A 12515-nucleotide genomic window follows, 5' to 3' on the forward strand; every position below is an offset into this window, starting at 1 on the left:
GGGAAGGCCGACTACAATTCCCAACATGCCCTGCAACATACGTCACGGGGCGTACCACCACGCCACATCTCGCGGATGGATAATGGGGCAGGAAGCGGAAGTCTTTTCGGTAAAGTCTGTTGAGTGCGTCATTCGTTTCCTGTAGACACTCTTACGTCTTTCTTGATGCGGATTCGAACCCTCCACGTATCCTCCCGTAGGGTTCGTTCTTGGAATGGATTCTTCCGTAGCCGGGGTAACGCGCCACAATAAACCCTGAGGCGAGCGGAGCGTGCGGAGCAGCCTCGTAGCGAGGTCCAGGGCGGGAAGCGCTCTTGCGGGGCTGGCTCGTGTTCCTGGTTGCTCTTGCAGCGGACTTAGCCCGGGCTGGAGCTGGGACGCTTTGATCTCGCTAGTCGGATTGGGTGCCCTTCTCAGAGGTGACTTGGTCCTCGCAGACGTCAGGTGTTGTCCTTTAGATACCTACATACTCTGAACCTCCGTTTCCCTAATGGGACATCATTTTCCTCATCACCTCAGCGAGTTTTCTGTCCCTCCTTCACACCCCGCCCCCCACCCCCGGCTCTTTATCCGTACCTTTCGAAGGGAACTTGCAGTGTTCCACTGTGTTATATTTAATTATGTCTTGTCTACTAGAGTGTAAGCTCTCTACGGGCAGGACCTATGCCTTTTAAAATCTCAGTTTTCCTAACTTCTACCAGCGAGCCCTACTCAGAGGAGGGGTTTGCAAAACGTTAAGTAAATGAATGAGTGGTTTTGTAAATGTTGCTCAAGAAGAGTTAAGTAGTGGAAAAATTCAAGGCAATAACTCCTTGTCTCCCCCTCCTTTTCGTTCCCTTTCCTTTCTTCCCTCTGTGGCTCACTTTGTCGTGTGCCAAACACTGGTAAGGAAGTACCAGACTCACACCACGGTTCCTGCCTTCCCGGAGCGCCTAGTTTATTGGGGAAAACAGCTGTTAATTAAAGGATCCCTACACGGTGAATGTAAAATAGCCCACTAGATAACCATGATGAGGGCTTGGAAAGAGAAGTGCATGGCGCTGTGTTAGAGGGAATTAAAGAAGTGAGGAATGAGCTAAACAGTCAGAAGGATCAGTATTAATTGGGCAACAAAAGGGGTCGAGGCAGTGAAATACCTGCCTAAAGTGAAACAGCATGTGTTAGGGTCCTGTGGTTGGAGAGAGCCAGACTTGAGAACTGGAAGAAGACAATTAGAGCCCGGTTGCCAGGGAGGGGGGCTTCCATTGGTGACAAATATGGTGATAGTGGCCTTGTGAGCCATTTAAAGGATTTGAGCCCCCTGTAGCAGCACAAGAAGCCTTTGAGGTTGGGCAGTGAAGATGGTGCTTTGAAATATGAAACAAATCGAATCAGCACACTCCAGCTAACTGACTTTTAGTTTTAAAGCATACCTGATCAGAGGAAGAGGTAGGATGGGGGGGAGGGGAGGATAAGCCACAGTTTCAAATAGGCAATCCTGTTTAGTGTCACTGAAACAGCTTGCTCTAAATTCAAGGCAAAAGTGTCTTACCTTGGATTATAAACTGGGAAGCATAAGCCAATGTTTGTTTTGTTCACTAATGTACGTCTGGTGCCTAGATCTAGTTGGCGCTTCAAAAATATTACAGTGAAATGGAAGCAAGTATTCTTAGCTCTTTGGTCCTACTTTTTAGAACACGTCTAATTAAAAAAAAAAAAATCCAAATAAGTAGTTGCATATTTAGAGTGATATTTCAAAAGAAAACTCATAGTTGCATTATGTCCTTTAACAAATACTCTGAATTCATTGTGGATTTTTGTTTTGCTGTTCTTTGTTTTTATCTTGCCTAGACAGTTGTCCTCTCTTCCCATCCCCTTTGTGAACTAATTTCGCCAGGTGGCACATTTCTTATATACATTTAATCTTGAAAAAATTCAAGAACTATAAGGTAATACCTATGTGTGTGGTGCATTCTGAAAAAGTAAGTTTTAATTTTTAACACAAGGGACAATGCAGTATGTTTAGATAAAATGATTTAAACTGAAAGTGACTGCCTTACATAATTAAGATCTTTGAACTTCTCAAAAGAAGGATGTTTACACAGTATTTATACCACACTGTACAGTAATAATTTTATTATTTACGACAGATGAATGGCACTGCAACAGATACACATTTCTTTGTAATTTGTGGGTACTTCACCTGGAGAGTCAAGGGGAGGGTTTGTGGTGATAATTTTGAATCCCCATTATTCCCCCTCAGCCCCACAAAGTAGATTCTTTCCCCACATAGTTTGAGACTGTTGTTTTATGATGTAATGATATGCATGTTAACTCTCAGACTGCAAGTAATTTGGACTGAAATTTAGTAATCACCTTTTCCCTAAACTTTTCCCCTGTAGTTTTCAGTGTAGAGTAGGATTTTGCTATAGAAGAAGTAGCCCTCAGGGACCAATTGAAGTTACCTATATAGAGCACACCGCCACAAGAAGCAACCATGCCTGTGGAAGGAGGGAAAACAGATATGGAGAGGATTGGGCTCTTCAGTGAGATGGAATATGTCACTGTTGGTGATAAATATGTGTCACAATTTAATCGTAAGTATATTTGGTTTCCTTTACAGCCTAAGAGTGATGTTTTCTGTATAAAATCTTGGCTTTAACGTTTGTTAAATGATATTTTTTAATGGTCTGTATTTTATGGTCTTAATTTTATAAGAGCAGGAAGCTCATTTTATTGGGCTACCCTACCTTCATATATTCTCCTCATAGGTAATTTTATTTCTTTCCGAGGTGCATGGCAGTTTTCTCCCAGAATATTTTGTTTTTAGCTTTTTTTGTTGCCTTAGATGGGACACTCTGCTATGCAGACAGCATTAACATTTGCATCTGAAAAGGCCATCCATGATCACTTTCTTGAAAAATGAAATGCTAAATGAATAGCTGAGGGATTTTTAGAAGAGTCATAAATAAAACAATAAGAAAGAATACACTGATATGAAACATCTCCAAGATACACTATTCTGCACCTTGCCTTTTTATTTAATAATGTATGTGGTATGCTAAGCATTGAAAATGGAAAAGGATAAATATGAAAATATTCACTGGAACATGCCTAAACATTCTCTGGAAAACAAAATTACTATCATGGGTACCTGTGGGAAAAGACCTGGGTGACGGAACGTGGAAGGAAAATTTACTGTAAAAATATTTATACTATTGAATTTGGAACCATGTGAATATATTATCATTTCAAAAACCTAAGTTAAAAAAAAATCAGTGATACAAATTCACATTTAGATAACCAATTGAATTAAGGGTTATTTGCACTTCAGAAAATTCTTTCACATTATGGAAGGACTTTACAAATTGAGTTCTCCTAGATGCAAATTACAAAAGAAGTTCTAAATATTCATAAAACCAGCCTTTTAAAAATTATTGGGCTACTAGTACTTCACTATATACCACAATTTATTTATCTGTTCCCCTGTTGATGGGCATTTGAGTTGTTTTTGGTTTTTGATTGTTATGAATAAAGCTGCTGTGAACATTCTTGTTTACGTCTTTTAATGGATATAGGCACTCATGTGTCTAGAGTATATACCCAGGAGGGGAATTGTTTCAGTTTGAGTATGAAATACCCTTCCCCTCCAACCTAGAAATACACACTCATACACACGCTTATTGACATCTGACACAAATAGTTTCCTAGCATATTCTTACACAGTGTTCCGTAGTGTATAGATGGGGAAGCATTGGATTCAGTGACCTGTAAGGTCTCTTCCAGCTATCAGATTCAGAGTTTAACAGGACCTCAATCTAATTATTAAAATGTTTTAATGGAAACCTCTTAGTTCTTATTGTCAGTGTAGCCTTTGACACAGACCTTTCAGTAAATGTTTTGAAATAGTGTTTAAGAGCTCAAAAGTCACTGGTCCAAATCACATTTTGAAACTTTTCAAAGTCATTTTTCACATCCTTTAATTACTAGTGAGCTCAAAATTGTGATACTCCTAATTTATTTTTAAAGGACCCTTTAATGAAGCTGCAAGCAAAAATAGACAGATGCTACCTGGGGGATCCAAAGAAATGTCACATCTCCAGGCAGGTTATTTTGATCCCCATTTTGTAAGGATTTTTGAAGGTGAAGGCTACGTAAACCTGAATCAAGTGAGGAGACGGCATATGATGGAAGAAGCCAAAAAAAATCTAGGCAAAGCGTTCCTCCCTAGTAATGGAGATAAGAAGCTGTAAGTATTTGGGAAAAAGTCTTAAATATTGATATATCTCCTGCATAGCTCTCTCTCCTCCATCCTAAATTAAGTTTTGGTTTTTCCGGAGGACTTACTTATGTATGATTCGTTTTTTAAAGTATGATTCTTAGATCAAGTTTGTCTTAGATGAAGACAATTATATTGGATGATTTAGGTTGACAGGTAATTTTGATTAAGTAGATTCTCATTATCACATTAAATTTTTGGTTATCTCTGTCACTATTCTCTATCAGTTTATACTAATGAAGTCAACTAAATAATGAAAATAAGTTTAGTTGAAAACCTTGCAATAGTCAGATTAGGAAAAAAATTGCCTTGGGTCATCATATCTGTGCCCTTGACTATTTTATCTGCTTTTTAAAACTTTAAGAAAAGTGTAAATACAAAATGTGAAATTAGGAGAAATCTTTTTTGGATAAAGAGGATAATTTATCAAAAATACGTTATTTAAAAATCATGCATGAAGATACATGTATGGGGTTTAACAATATTTTAGTTGTGAAAATTGTCAATGTGAGGTTCTTTTTTTCTTTAACCTTTAAATACTTAAGATCATATAGTCTATGTAATATCATATAATATAGCTGAGCTTTATATATGATGTTAATTCACACTTAATAACATTGACTCTCAGTCTAGAGTTTATGACAGACGAGGATTGGTTGAAAAATAATTTGGGGCTTATTTATGGTTTTGAGATTAGTAAAGCTGCGGTCTTCAAAGTTAAATTATTAAGTTTTTATTAAGAGTGGAGAATGTCTTCTGTTATTATAGTTTATCTTTTTCCACCTTTTCACACTTTTGAGAGGTTTGAATTATTATTTTTAAATTTATTTTATTTATTTATTTTTGGCTGCATTGGGTCTTCATTGCTGTGTGCGGGCTTTCTCTAGTTGTGGTGAGCGGGGGCTACTCTTTGCTGCGGTGGCTTCTCGTTGCAGAGCACGTGCTCTAGGCGTGCGGGCTTCAGTAGTTGTGGCACGTGAGCTCAGTAGTTGTGGCACGTGAGCTTCAGTAGTTGTGGCACGTGGGCTTCAGTAGTTGTGGCTTGTAGGCTCTAGAGCACAGGCTCAGTAGTTGTGGCGCACAGGCTTAGTTGCTCCGCGGCATGTGGGATCTTCCCGGACCAGGGCTTGAACCTGTGTCCCCTGCATTGGCAGGAGGATTCTTAACCACTGTGCCAGATGGGAAGCCCCTATTTATTTTTATTATTACTACTTTTTTTTTTTTTTTTTTTTTTTTTTAAATTTTATTTATTTATGGCTGTGTTGGGTCTTCGTTTCTGTGCGAGGGCTTTCTCTAGTTGCGGCGAGCGGGGGCCACTCTTCATCGCGGTGCGCGGGCCTCTCACTGTCGCGGCCTCTCTTGTTGCGGAGCACAGGCTCCAGACGCGCAGGCTCAGTAGTTGTGGCTCACGGGCCTAGTTGCTCCGTGGCATGTGGGATCTTCCCAGACCAGGGCTCGAACCCGTGTCCCCTGCATTGGCAGGCAGATTCTCAACCACTGCGCCACCAGGGAAGCCCTATTATTACTACTTTTTAAATTTATTTTTATATTTATTTTTGGCTGTGGTGGGTCTAAGTTTCTGTGCGAGGGCTTTCTCTAGTTGCGGCAAGTGGGGGCCACTCTTCATCACGGTGCGCGGGCCTCTCACTATCGCGGCCTCTCTTGTTGCGGAGCACAGGCTCCAGACGCGCAGGCTCAGTAGTTGTGGCACACGGGCCTAGTTGCTCCGCGGCATGTGGGATCTTCCCAGACCAGGGCTCGAACCCGTGTCCCCTGCATTGGCAGGCAGATTCTCAACCACTGCGCCAGATGGGAAGCCCCTATTTATTTTTATTATTACTACTTTTTCTTGGGTTTCTTTTTTTCTTCTTAGATATAAATTCAGACGTGCATTTTTTGGGTCACTACTTCATTTCTTTTTCATGTAATATATGTATTTTATCCTTTAAATAACTGTTTTGTATTTTTCATCCTCCCCCACCCTCTGGAACTAATATAATATTGTAAATCAACTATACTTAAATAAAAAATAAATAATTTTAAAAAAGCAAAGATTCTATTTGTTGTTATAGTTAACTGAATTAATGTAAACTCTTCTAACTTCCTAGAGATTATTAAGTTTTGTTTAGAGCATTTAAAATAGGCATAAAAATTAAAAATATTATCTCAAAATCTGTGACTTTGAAAAATAGGGGAAATTAGATTACAAAATAAGAAAAAAAATTTTTTTCTTACCAAAGTTAGGCAAGTCAGTTCCATTGCATATATTTTGCTCCCCTTTTAATAATATTTTATAAATTATGGTAAAATATGTATAACACAAAATTTGCTATTTTAACTTGCTCCTTTTTGTTTTTGTGGTTAAACTGTATTTAAGATGTGGATTAGGAAGTTACTATGGAACAATAGGTAGACCAGTCCCATTTTTCAGTGCACAATCAAAACCCAAAGAAAAATATGAGCCACCTGGAAAGAATTTGTACACAAACCCAGGAAAGAAAGGAACTGGATATGGGTAAGATATTTTTAATACTTTTGTATCATTTGTTTTGAATTAAAAAAAAATTTAATTTCTGAACCCTGAAGTCATCATCATTATTATTTTCCTTCTTTAGCTATGCAAACGTTACCATAGGTAAGCAGTTTTCACACTCTGCTGATTTCTATGATGCAGCAAAACTAAATGACAAGGTAAAAGAATCTATTTTAACTTTTTCCAACCTTTCTCTTATTTAGTTGACTTAGAGAATTCACTTGTGATCTAATTAAGGTTTGTTTTGTTTTATCTATTTGTATTACTTGGGCAATGGCAGATTGATGTTTATGAATTGTGATAAGTTTACCTTTCTGATATTAGATTCCCAGAATGAGCTTTAACCCCTGCTATAGTTTACCACATCTATCCTGTATCTCTCCAAACCAGCTGTGAGACTTCTGTTAACTTGGCCTGATCAACTATGCTCTATTTTGATTAGAAGAGTCCTAAAAGTATCCTGGTCCTTAGCCGTGTTCCCACCACACCCTAATATATTGTGCCTAAAAAAGTAGTGGTAGTACTTTTGGGCTGATCAGGCCATTATGGTGAATGAATGGGATGGAGGAGTGATGGGGAGAAGGGAGGAAGTGGAGTAGAGAATGAAAACCTACAGGAGAGAAAGTGAAAGGACGGGAGAAAACGACTCACTTTATTACATGGCAGAAATAAAAACTGAGATGTACTGGCATAAGCCTCTTACACTCACTTTATACAATATTTGACTTACAGTGAAGCATATTCACATTTGTGGAGAATGCCTACATGTGAAGGAATAGAGGAACCTGTAGAAATTTTGGAACCATATCAACATAATTTAACAATATTGATATAATTTAAAGAAAGCTGGTAGTAATGGAAAGTCAAGTTCATTTGGATGTTAAGAAACAGAAACTAAATGGCAACTATTTTATAAGTTTTTAAATTTTTGTTTTTTTAGGCATGCAGTCTTCAATAATTTTGGCTATGGTGATTTTAAGTGGCAGTGAGATAGAAGGGTAGTAGCCAGTTTTGCAAATGGGCATGTCCAAACCCAGGAAAAGTTTTCTATTAAATTGGGCAGAAACCTTGGTCATTTGAAAATGGGCATCTCTTGTTTCTATGCATGGATTGTTCACTTTATATAAAATTCTGTGTAAACTACTTTTTATATAGAATAGGAATAATAATACATAATATTCTATAGGAAAAATAATACATAATTTATAAATGCATACAAGGCAATTTTATCAATGGCTCAGTAATTAGTCTTTCATCCAAAGTGTATTGGGTATAAGATACTTTTCTCTCTTTAGAGTTCTTACTTTTAGAACTTATTATTTATAAGTCAGAAATTTTATGTCCCTGGATTTCCTAAAATAATATTGTAATATAAAAATGTTGTAATGTAAAAAGTAAGTATTCCTTATTCTTAGAAGTAAAAGCTGACATTTTTTTGAAGGCCTATCATATGCCAGGTACTTTGAACACATAATCTCATTTAATCTTTACAACAGCATTAAGGGTGTGGGGAATATTATCATCATTATTTACAGTTAAAGAAAATGTGACACTAAAAAAGTAAGTAACTTTCCCAGTGTCCCTGAGAAATGCTAAAAAGCAGGAAGGAGTTAGGGTTTGAACTAGAGACTGACTTTTTTTTACTGCCTAATATCACCCAGATAGTTGGTACAGATTTGTTCAAGTGATAAATAAATCTCTATACATCAAATATATTTATATCCAAAATGAACAATCATAACTGTGCTTGTTCATAAGTAAGCATATCTTTTGTATCATAAAAATAGAACATAACAAAGGAATGTTTCAAAAAAGTGAACCCAGCAGTATATATTAAAAAATCTACATGCTTATATTAAAATTTAAAGGTATATTAACTCTACATTACTTCCAGTTTGAGTAATTTTTGCTATATAATTTCAAACTCTTTAATTTACAGAAAGAGAATGAAGAACACCATCGTTTACTTAAAGGGACACCTTTCAAATTAAATCTTTACCCAAGGGAATATTTTGATACCAATCCTTATTTGTTTGAGAAACCTTTACCACCAATTAAAAAATCAGAGAAGAAAGAAGCACTTGCAAACCCTTTTAAGCCCTCTTCTCCTGGTAAAAAGGTAAGTTAAAAATTTTAGAATGAAAAACTATTAAGCATTCTAAAGAAACATTGCCTCTTGCTGTCATATTATTTTATTACCCATGTAAATAATAAACTTTTGTTTATATTCATGCCATGAATCATGAAACTTGTTTTTATGAAATTATGAAAAGTCATAAAACTGGATAGCATAGGGAATAATGAAGCTCTTATAATGAAATAATTATTAACCATTTCATAACCATTTCAAAAGTATTTTACTTTACAATAAATTTTCTAAGTGCCTCTCTAGATTTAGGCATAGTTTTTCTCAAAACCATAAAAAGTCAGATAATCTTTAGTTTTTGAAGTGGTGATTAAAATGAACTGTCTCCCTTCTGCTGAGGTTTACAACAAGTGTGAATAAAAATGAAAATGCTTCTAACAGTAAACCTTAGTTTATACTTTTGTTTTTCTTCTGTGAATTGCCTGTTAATTTTCCTTGTGAATGTTCTATTAGGATATTTGTCTTTTTGATACTGATTTGTAAGATCTTTTCATATATTAAGGATATTGTTTTATCATTTGTGTTGAAAATAATTTTTCTAGTCTGGTGAATCTTTGACTTTGGTTATAGTATTTTGTGCTCTTCAGAAATTTAATAATTTGATGTAGTCAAATTTATCAGTCCTTTGTGCTGAGTTTATGTCATTCTCAGAATGACTTTCCTTCCCAGCAGTATTAGAAAAATATGCATTCCTGATTTCTTTTACTGAAATGTATTTTGATGTAAAGAGCAAGGTAAGGATCCAGCTTTTATCTTTTTCAAAATTCAGTTTTAAGGGCAGAAGGAAGCATTGTGGGGAGGACACGTTCTGTGCCTTGACTGTCGTTGTGATTTCAAGCGTGTATACATCTGTCAAAGCTCATAGAATTGTAAACTTAAAATGGGTGCAGTTTATTATACTTAAATTAGATTTACGTAAAACTGATTGTGAAAAAATTCAGTTGTTCCTGATCTCACCAACAGGGTAATTAGCACCCCTGCTTTGAAATGCCACCCTTATCAAATCAAAATTCCCATTTTTTAGTTTTTTTTTTTCCTGAATTTTCATGCAATTTGATTGATGTTTATTTCTACCAGTACCAAACTACTTTTAATTATTTTTGCATTTTAATATTGGGTGGGTCTAGTCTCTTCTTACTCTTTAAAAAAGTTATATGGCTGTTTTCCAATATTTATTATTTAGAACTTTGGAATTATTTTGTAAAGTGCTGGGGGAAAAAAGACCTTAGGTATTTTGCTCTAAAATTAAATCTTTAGATTTTTGCTTGTATTAACATATTTATATTTTGAATCTTCTGACCTAGAATTAAGCTACTTACAAAAACCTTTATTTGTCTTGTAGATTTTAATATTTTACTTCACGTAGATTTTTCTATCTTATATTTATTCCTACTTATTTTAAGGTCCTGGTCAATGCTTTTTTCTCCCATCAATCCCCTTTATTATTTGTTCTTATTAAAACATTTGATTTTTTAAAATAACTGGCCACTTCATTAAAGTTTCTTATGTTCTAATGGGTATTCTGTTGATTCTCTTTGGATCTTTAGACATATGATTATATATCTGCAAATAATTTTGGTCCTTCCTTTCTAATATTTATATCTCTTATGTCATGCTCACTCCAGTATTTGGATATGATATGGGGATCATGGGAACTCCTCCAGTGTTCATTTTTATAGATGCCAAAAATAAGACTAAATCAAGAATGTATGTAGAATTATACTGCATATTTTGGTGTAATCTGTTTAGACCATCTTTCTTTTCTCCATTGACTTGTTATGAGTAACAGTAATAGATTTCTTGGAATGATTCCCACTTGACTGTGTTGTATTAATCTTTAAGTGTAACACTGTGTTTTATTTGTTAATATTAAGTATTTTCACATCAGTAATTTTAAGGGTTGTGACTGGTCTGTACTTTTATTTTTATATGCCTTGTTCTATTTTGGTATAAGTAGATAATAGCATCTTAAAATAATCGGGAGATTTCCTTCTTTTTCTGTGTTCTGTAAGAGTTTAATAGCACCAGAAATATCTGTTCCTTGAAAGCCTGAAAGAATTCTCATAGGAAATGTTCTGGGCTTAATTTCTTGCATGATGCCCATCTGTTTTCTGTAGGTGGTCTCTCTCTTTTTGAGTCACTTTTGACAATATTTTCTTTGAAAATCATTCATTTCATTCATATTTTCAAATTTATTAACATAGAGGTGTACAAAAATACTATCTTACAGTTTTTGCTATTCCATATATGTACAGGTTTCTTCCACCCATTTCTCAATCTTAATTATAATATAGACTTAACCTATTTATTTTTTAAGTATCATCTGGTGGGTTGGTTTATTTACCATGTATATTTTTACATTTTCAATTCATCTGTTTTGCTTTTACATTAATTAATTAATTAATTTTATTTTCTTAAGATTCCTTATTATTTGTTGCTCTTAAAAATAATCCATGTGCCTCTATCTGGAAAACTTGAAAAATTACAACCATATCTTTCCAACGAATCAAGTTTTCATGTATATCTGACTTAGACACTGTCAGAGAAAGGATGCCTAATTAAATGGGTCATTGTGATTGTACAGAGTTTTCTTGGTGACCATATATAATATAATGATAAAAATCCTGTTAGTAAGTCAGTTTCAAAGGTCAAAGCAAATGTTTGTTTGTTTTGTGTATAGCTCAAAAAATATTTTGATTGACTTTTCTTAATAAATTACAAGAAAAGTACAGTATATGGTACAGTATCCATGGGGGATTGGTTTCAGGACACCCCCCCCCCCCACTCTCAGGATACCAAAATTTGAGGATGCTCAGGTCCTTTATATAAAATGGCGTAGTATTTGCATGTAACCTTTGCTTATCCTCCTGTGTACTTTAAATCATCTTTAGATTACTTATAATATCTAATACAATGTAAATGCTATGTAAAGCACATGTCAAGTTCAAGTTTTTCTCTTTGGAACTTTCTGGAGTTCTTTTTCTTTAAATATTTTCGATCTGAGGTTGGTTGAATCTGAGCATGCAGAACTTGTGGATACAGAGGACTGACTGTGGATTACAGTTTCCTCTCTCTTTTTCTATGTGCTCTTCCTTTATTTTTATAAAAAAAAAATTTTTATTTTTAGTATCTTCCCCATCATTTACTGACATTTAGTGAACTCATGTCGTGCCAGGCTCCCTGTTGGACAAACCTTACCCTTGGCCTCTTCTCTCATCTTCTGGTTCTGAGCCCTAACTCCTTTCTCTATCAGAATACGTTTGACCTAGGTCTCATTCCCTCAGTAATGGGCTCACCTCCTGTGTAGATGATAGCCTGATCTGATAAATTCTCACTAAAATATTAACTGTTGGCAACAGTTTAGAATATTACCTTCTTATAAATATTTGCATTTTAATAGAGAACTTTTGGAATTACAGTGTCTTAACCCCATAGAATTGGTGGTAGGGAGACGCTTTGGTGGTATTTGAATTAAACAGTACAGACAATTTTCTTTAAATGTAAAACCAACTCCATGTACAATACACAAATATGTATGAACTTCTTCAAATCTAATTTTGTTAGAAGCATTTTTACAA

At 35.4% G+C, this 12515-nt stretch overlaps 1 protein-coding gene across 3 annotated transcripts in view; it reads left to right on the forward strand.

Annotated features, from left to right (window-relative positions):
- Positions 1-149: 149 nt before the first annotated feature.
- Positions 150-12515, forward strand: part of C21H4orf47 (chromosome 21 C4orf47 homolog) — a 70695-nt gene continuing 58329 nt past the window's right edge. The window contains exons 1-6 of one of the 3 annotated variants that reach the window (XM_036838735.1): positions 150-235; positions 2389-2576; positions 4009-4228; positions 6636-6773; positions 6874-6949; positions 8731-8910. In XM_036838735.1, coding sequence (XP_036694630.1) covers positions 2477-2576; positions 4009-4228; positions 6636-6773; positions 6874-6949; positions 8731-8910 — 714 coding nt within the window. In that variant the 5' untranslated portion in view covers positions 150-235; positions 2389-2476. Of the gene's footprint in view, positions 405-1266; positions 1639-2388; positions 2577-4008; positions 4229-6635; positions 6774-6873; positions 6950-8730; positions 8911-12515 lie in introns of those variants that run through there. The other 2 variants (XM_036838733.1, XM_036838734.1) reach the window with 2 other exon arrangements.

Source organism: Balaenoptera musculus, chromosome 21, assembly GCF_009873245.2.
Source record: "Balaenoptera musculus isolate JJ_BM4_2016_0621 chromosome 21, mBalMus1.pri.v3, whole genome shotgun sequence".
In the NCBI taxonomy this organism is placed as follows: domain Eukaryota; kingdom Metazoa; phylum Chordata; class Mammalia; order Artiodactyla; family Balaenopteridae; genus Balaenoptera; species Balaenoptera musculus.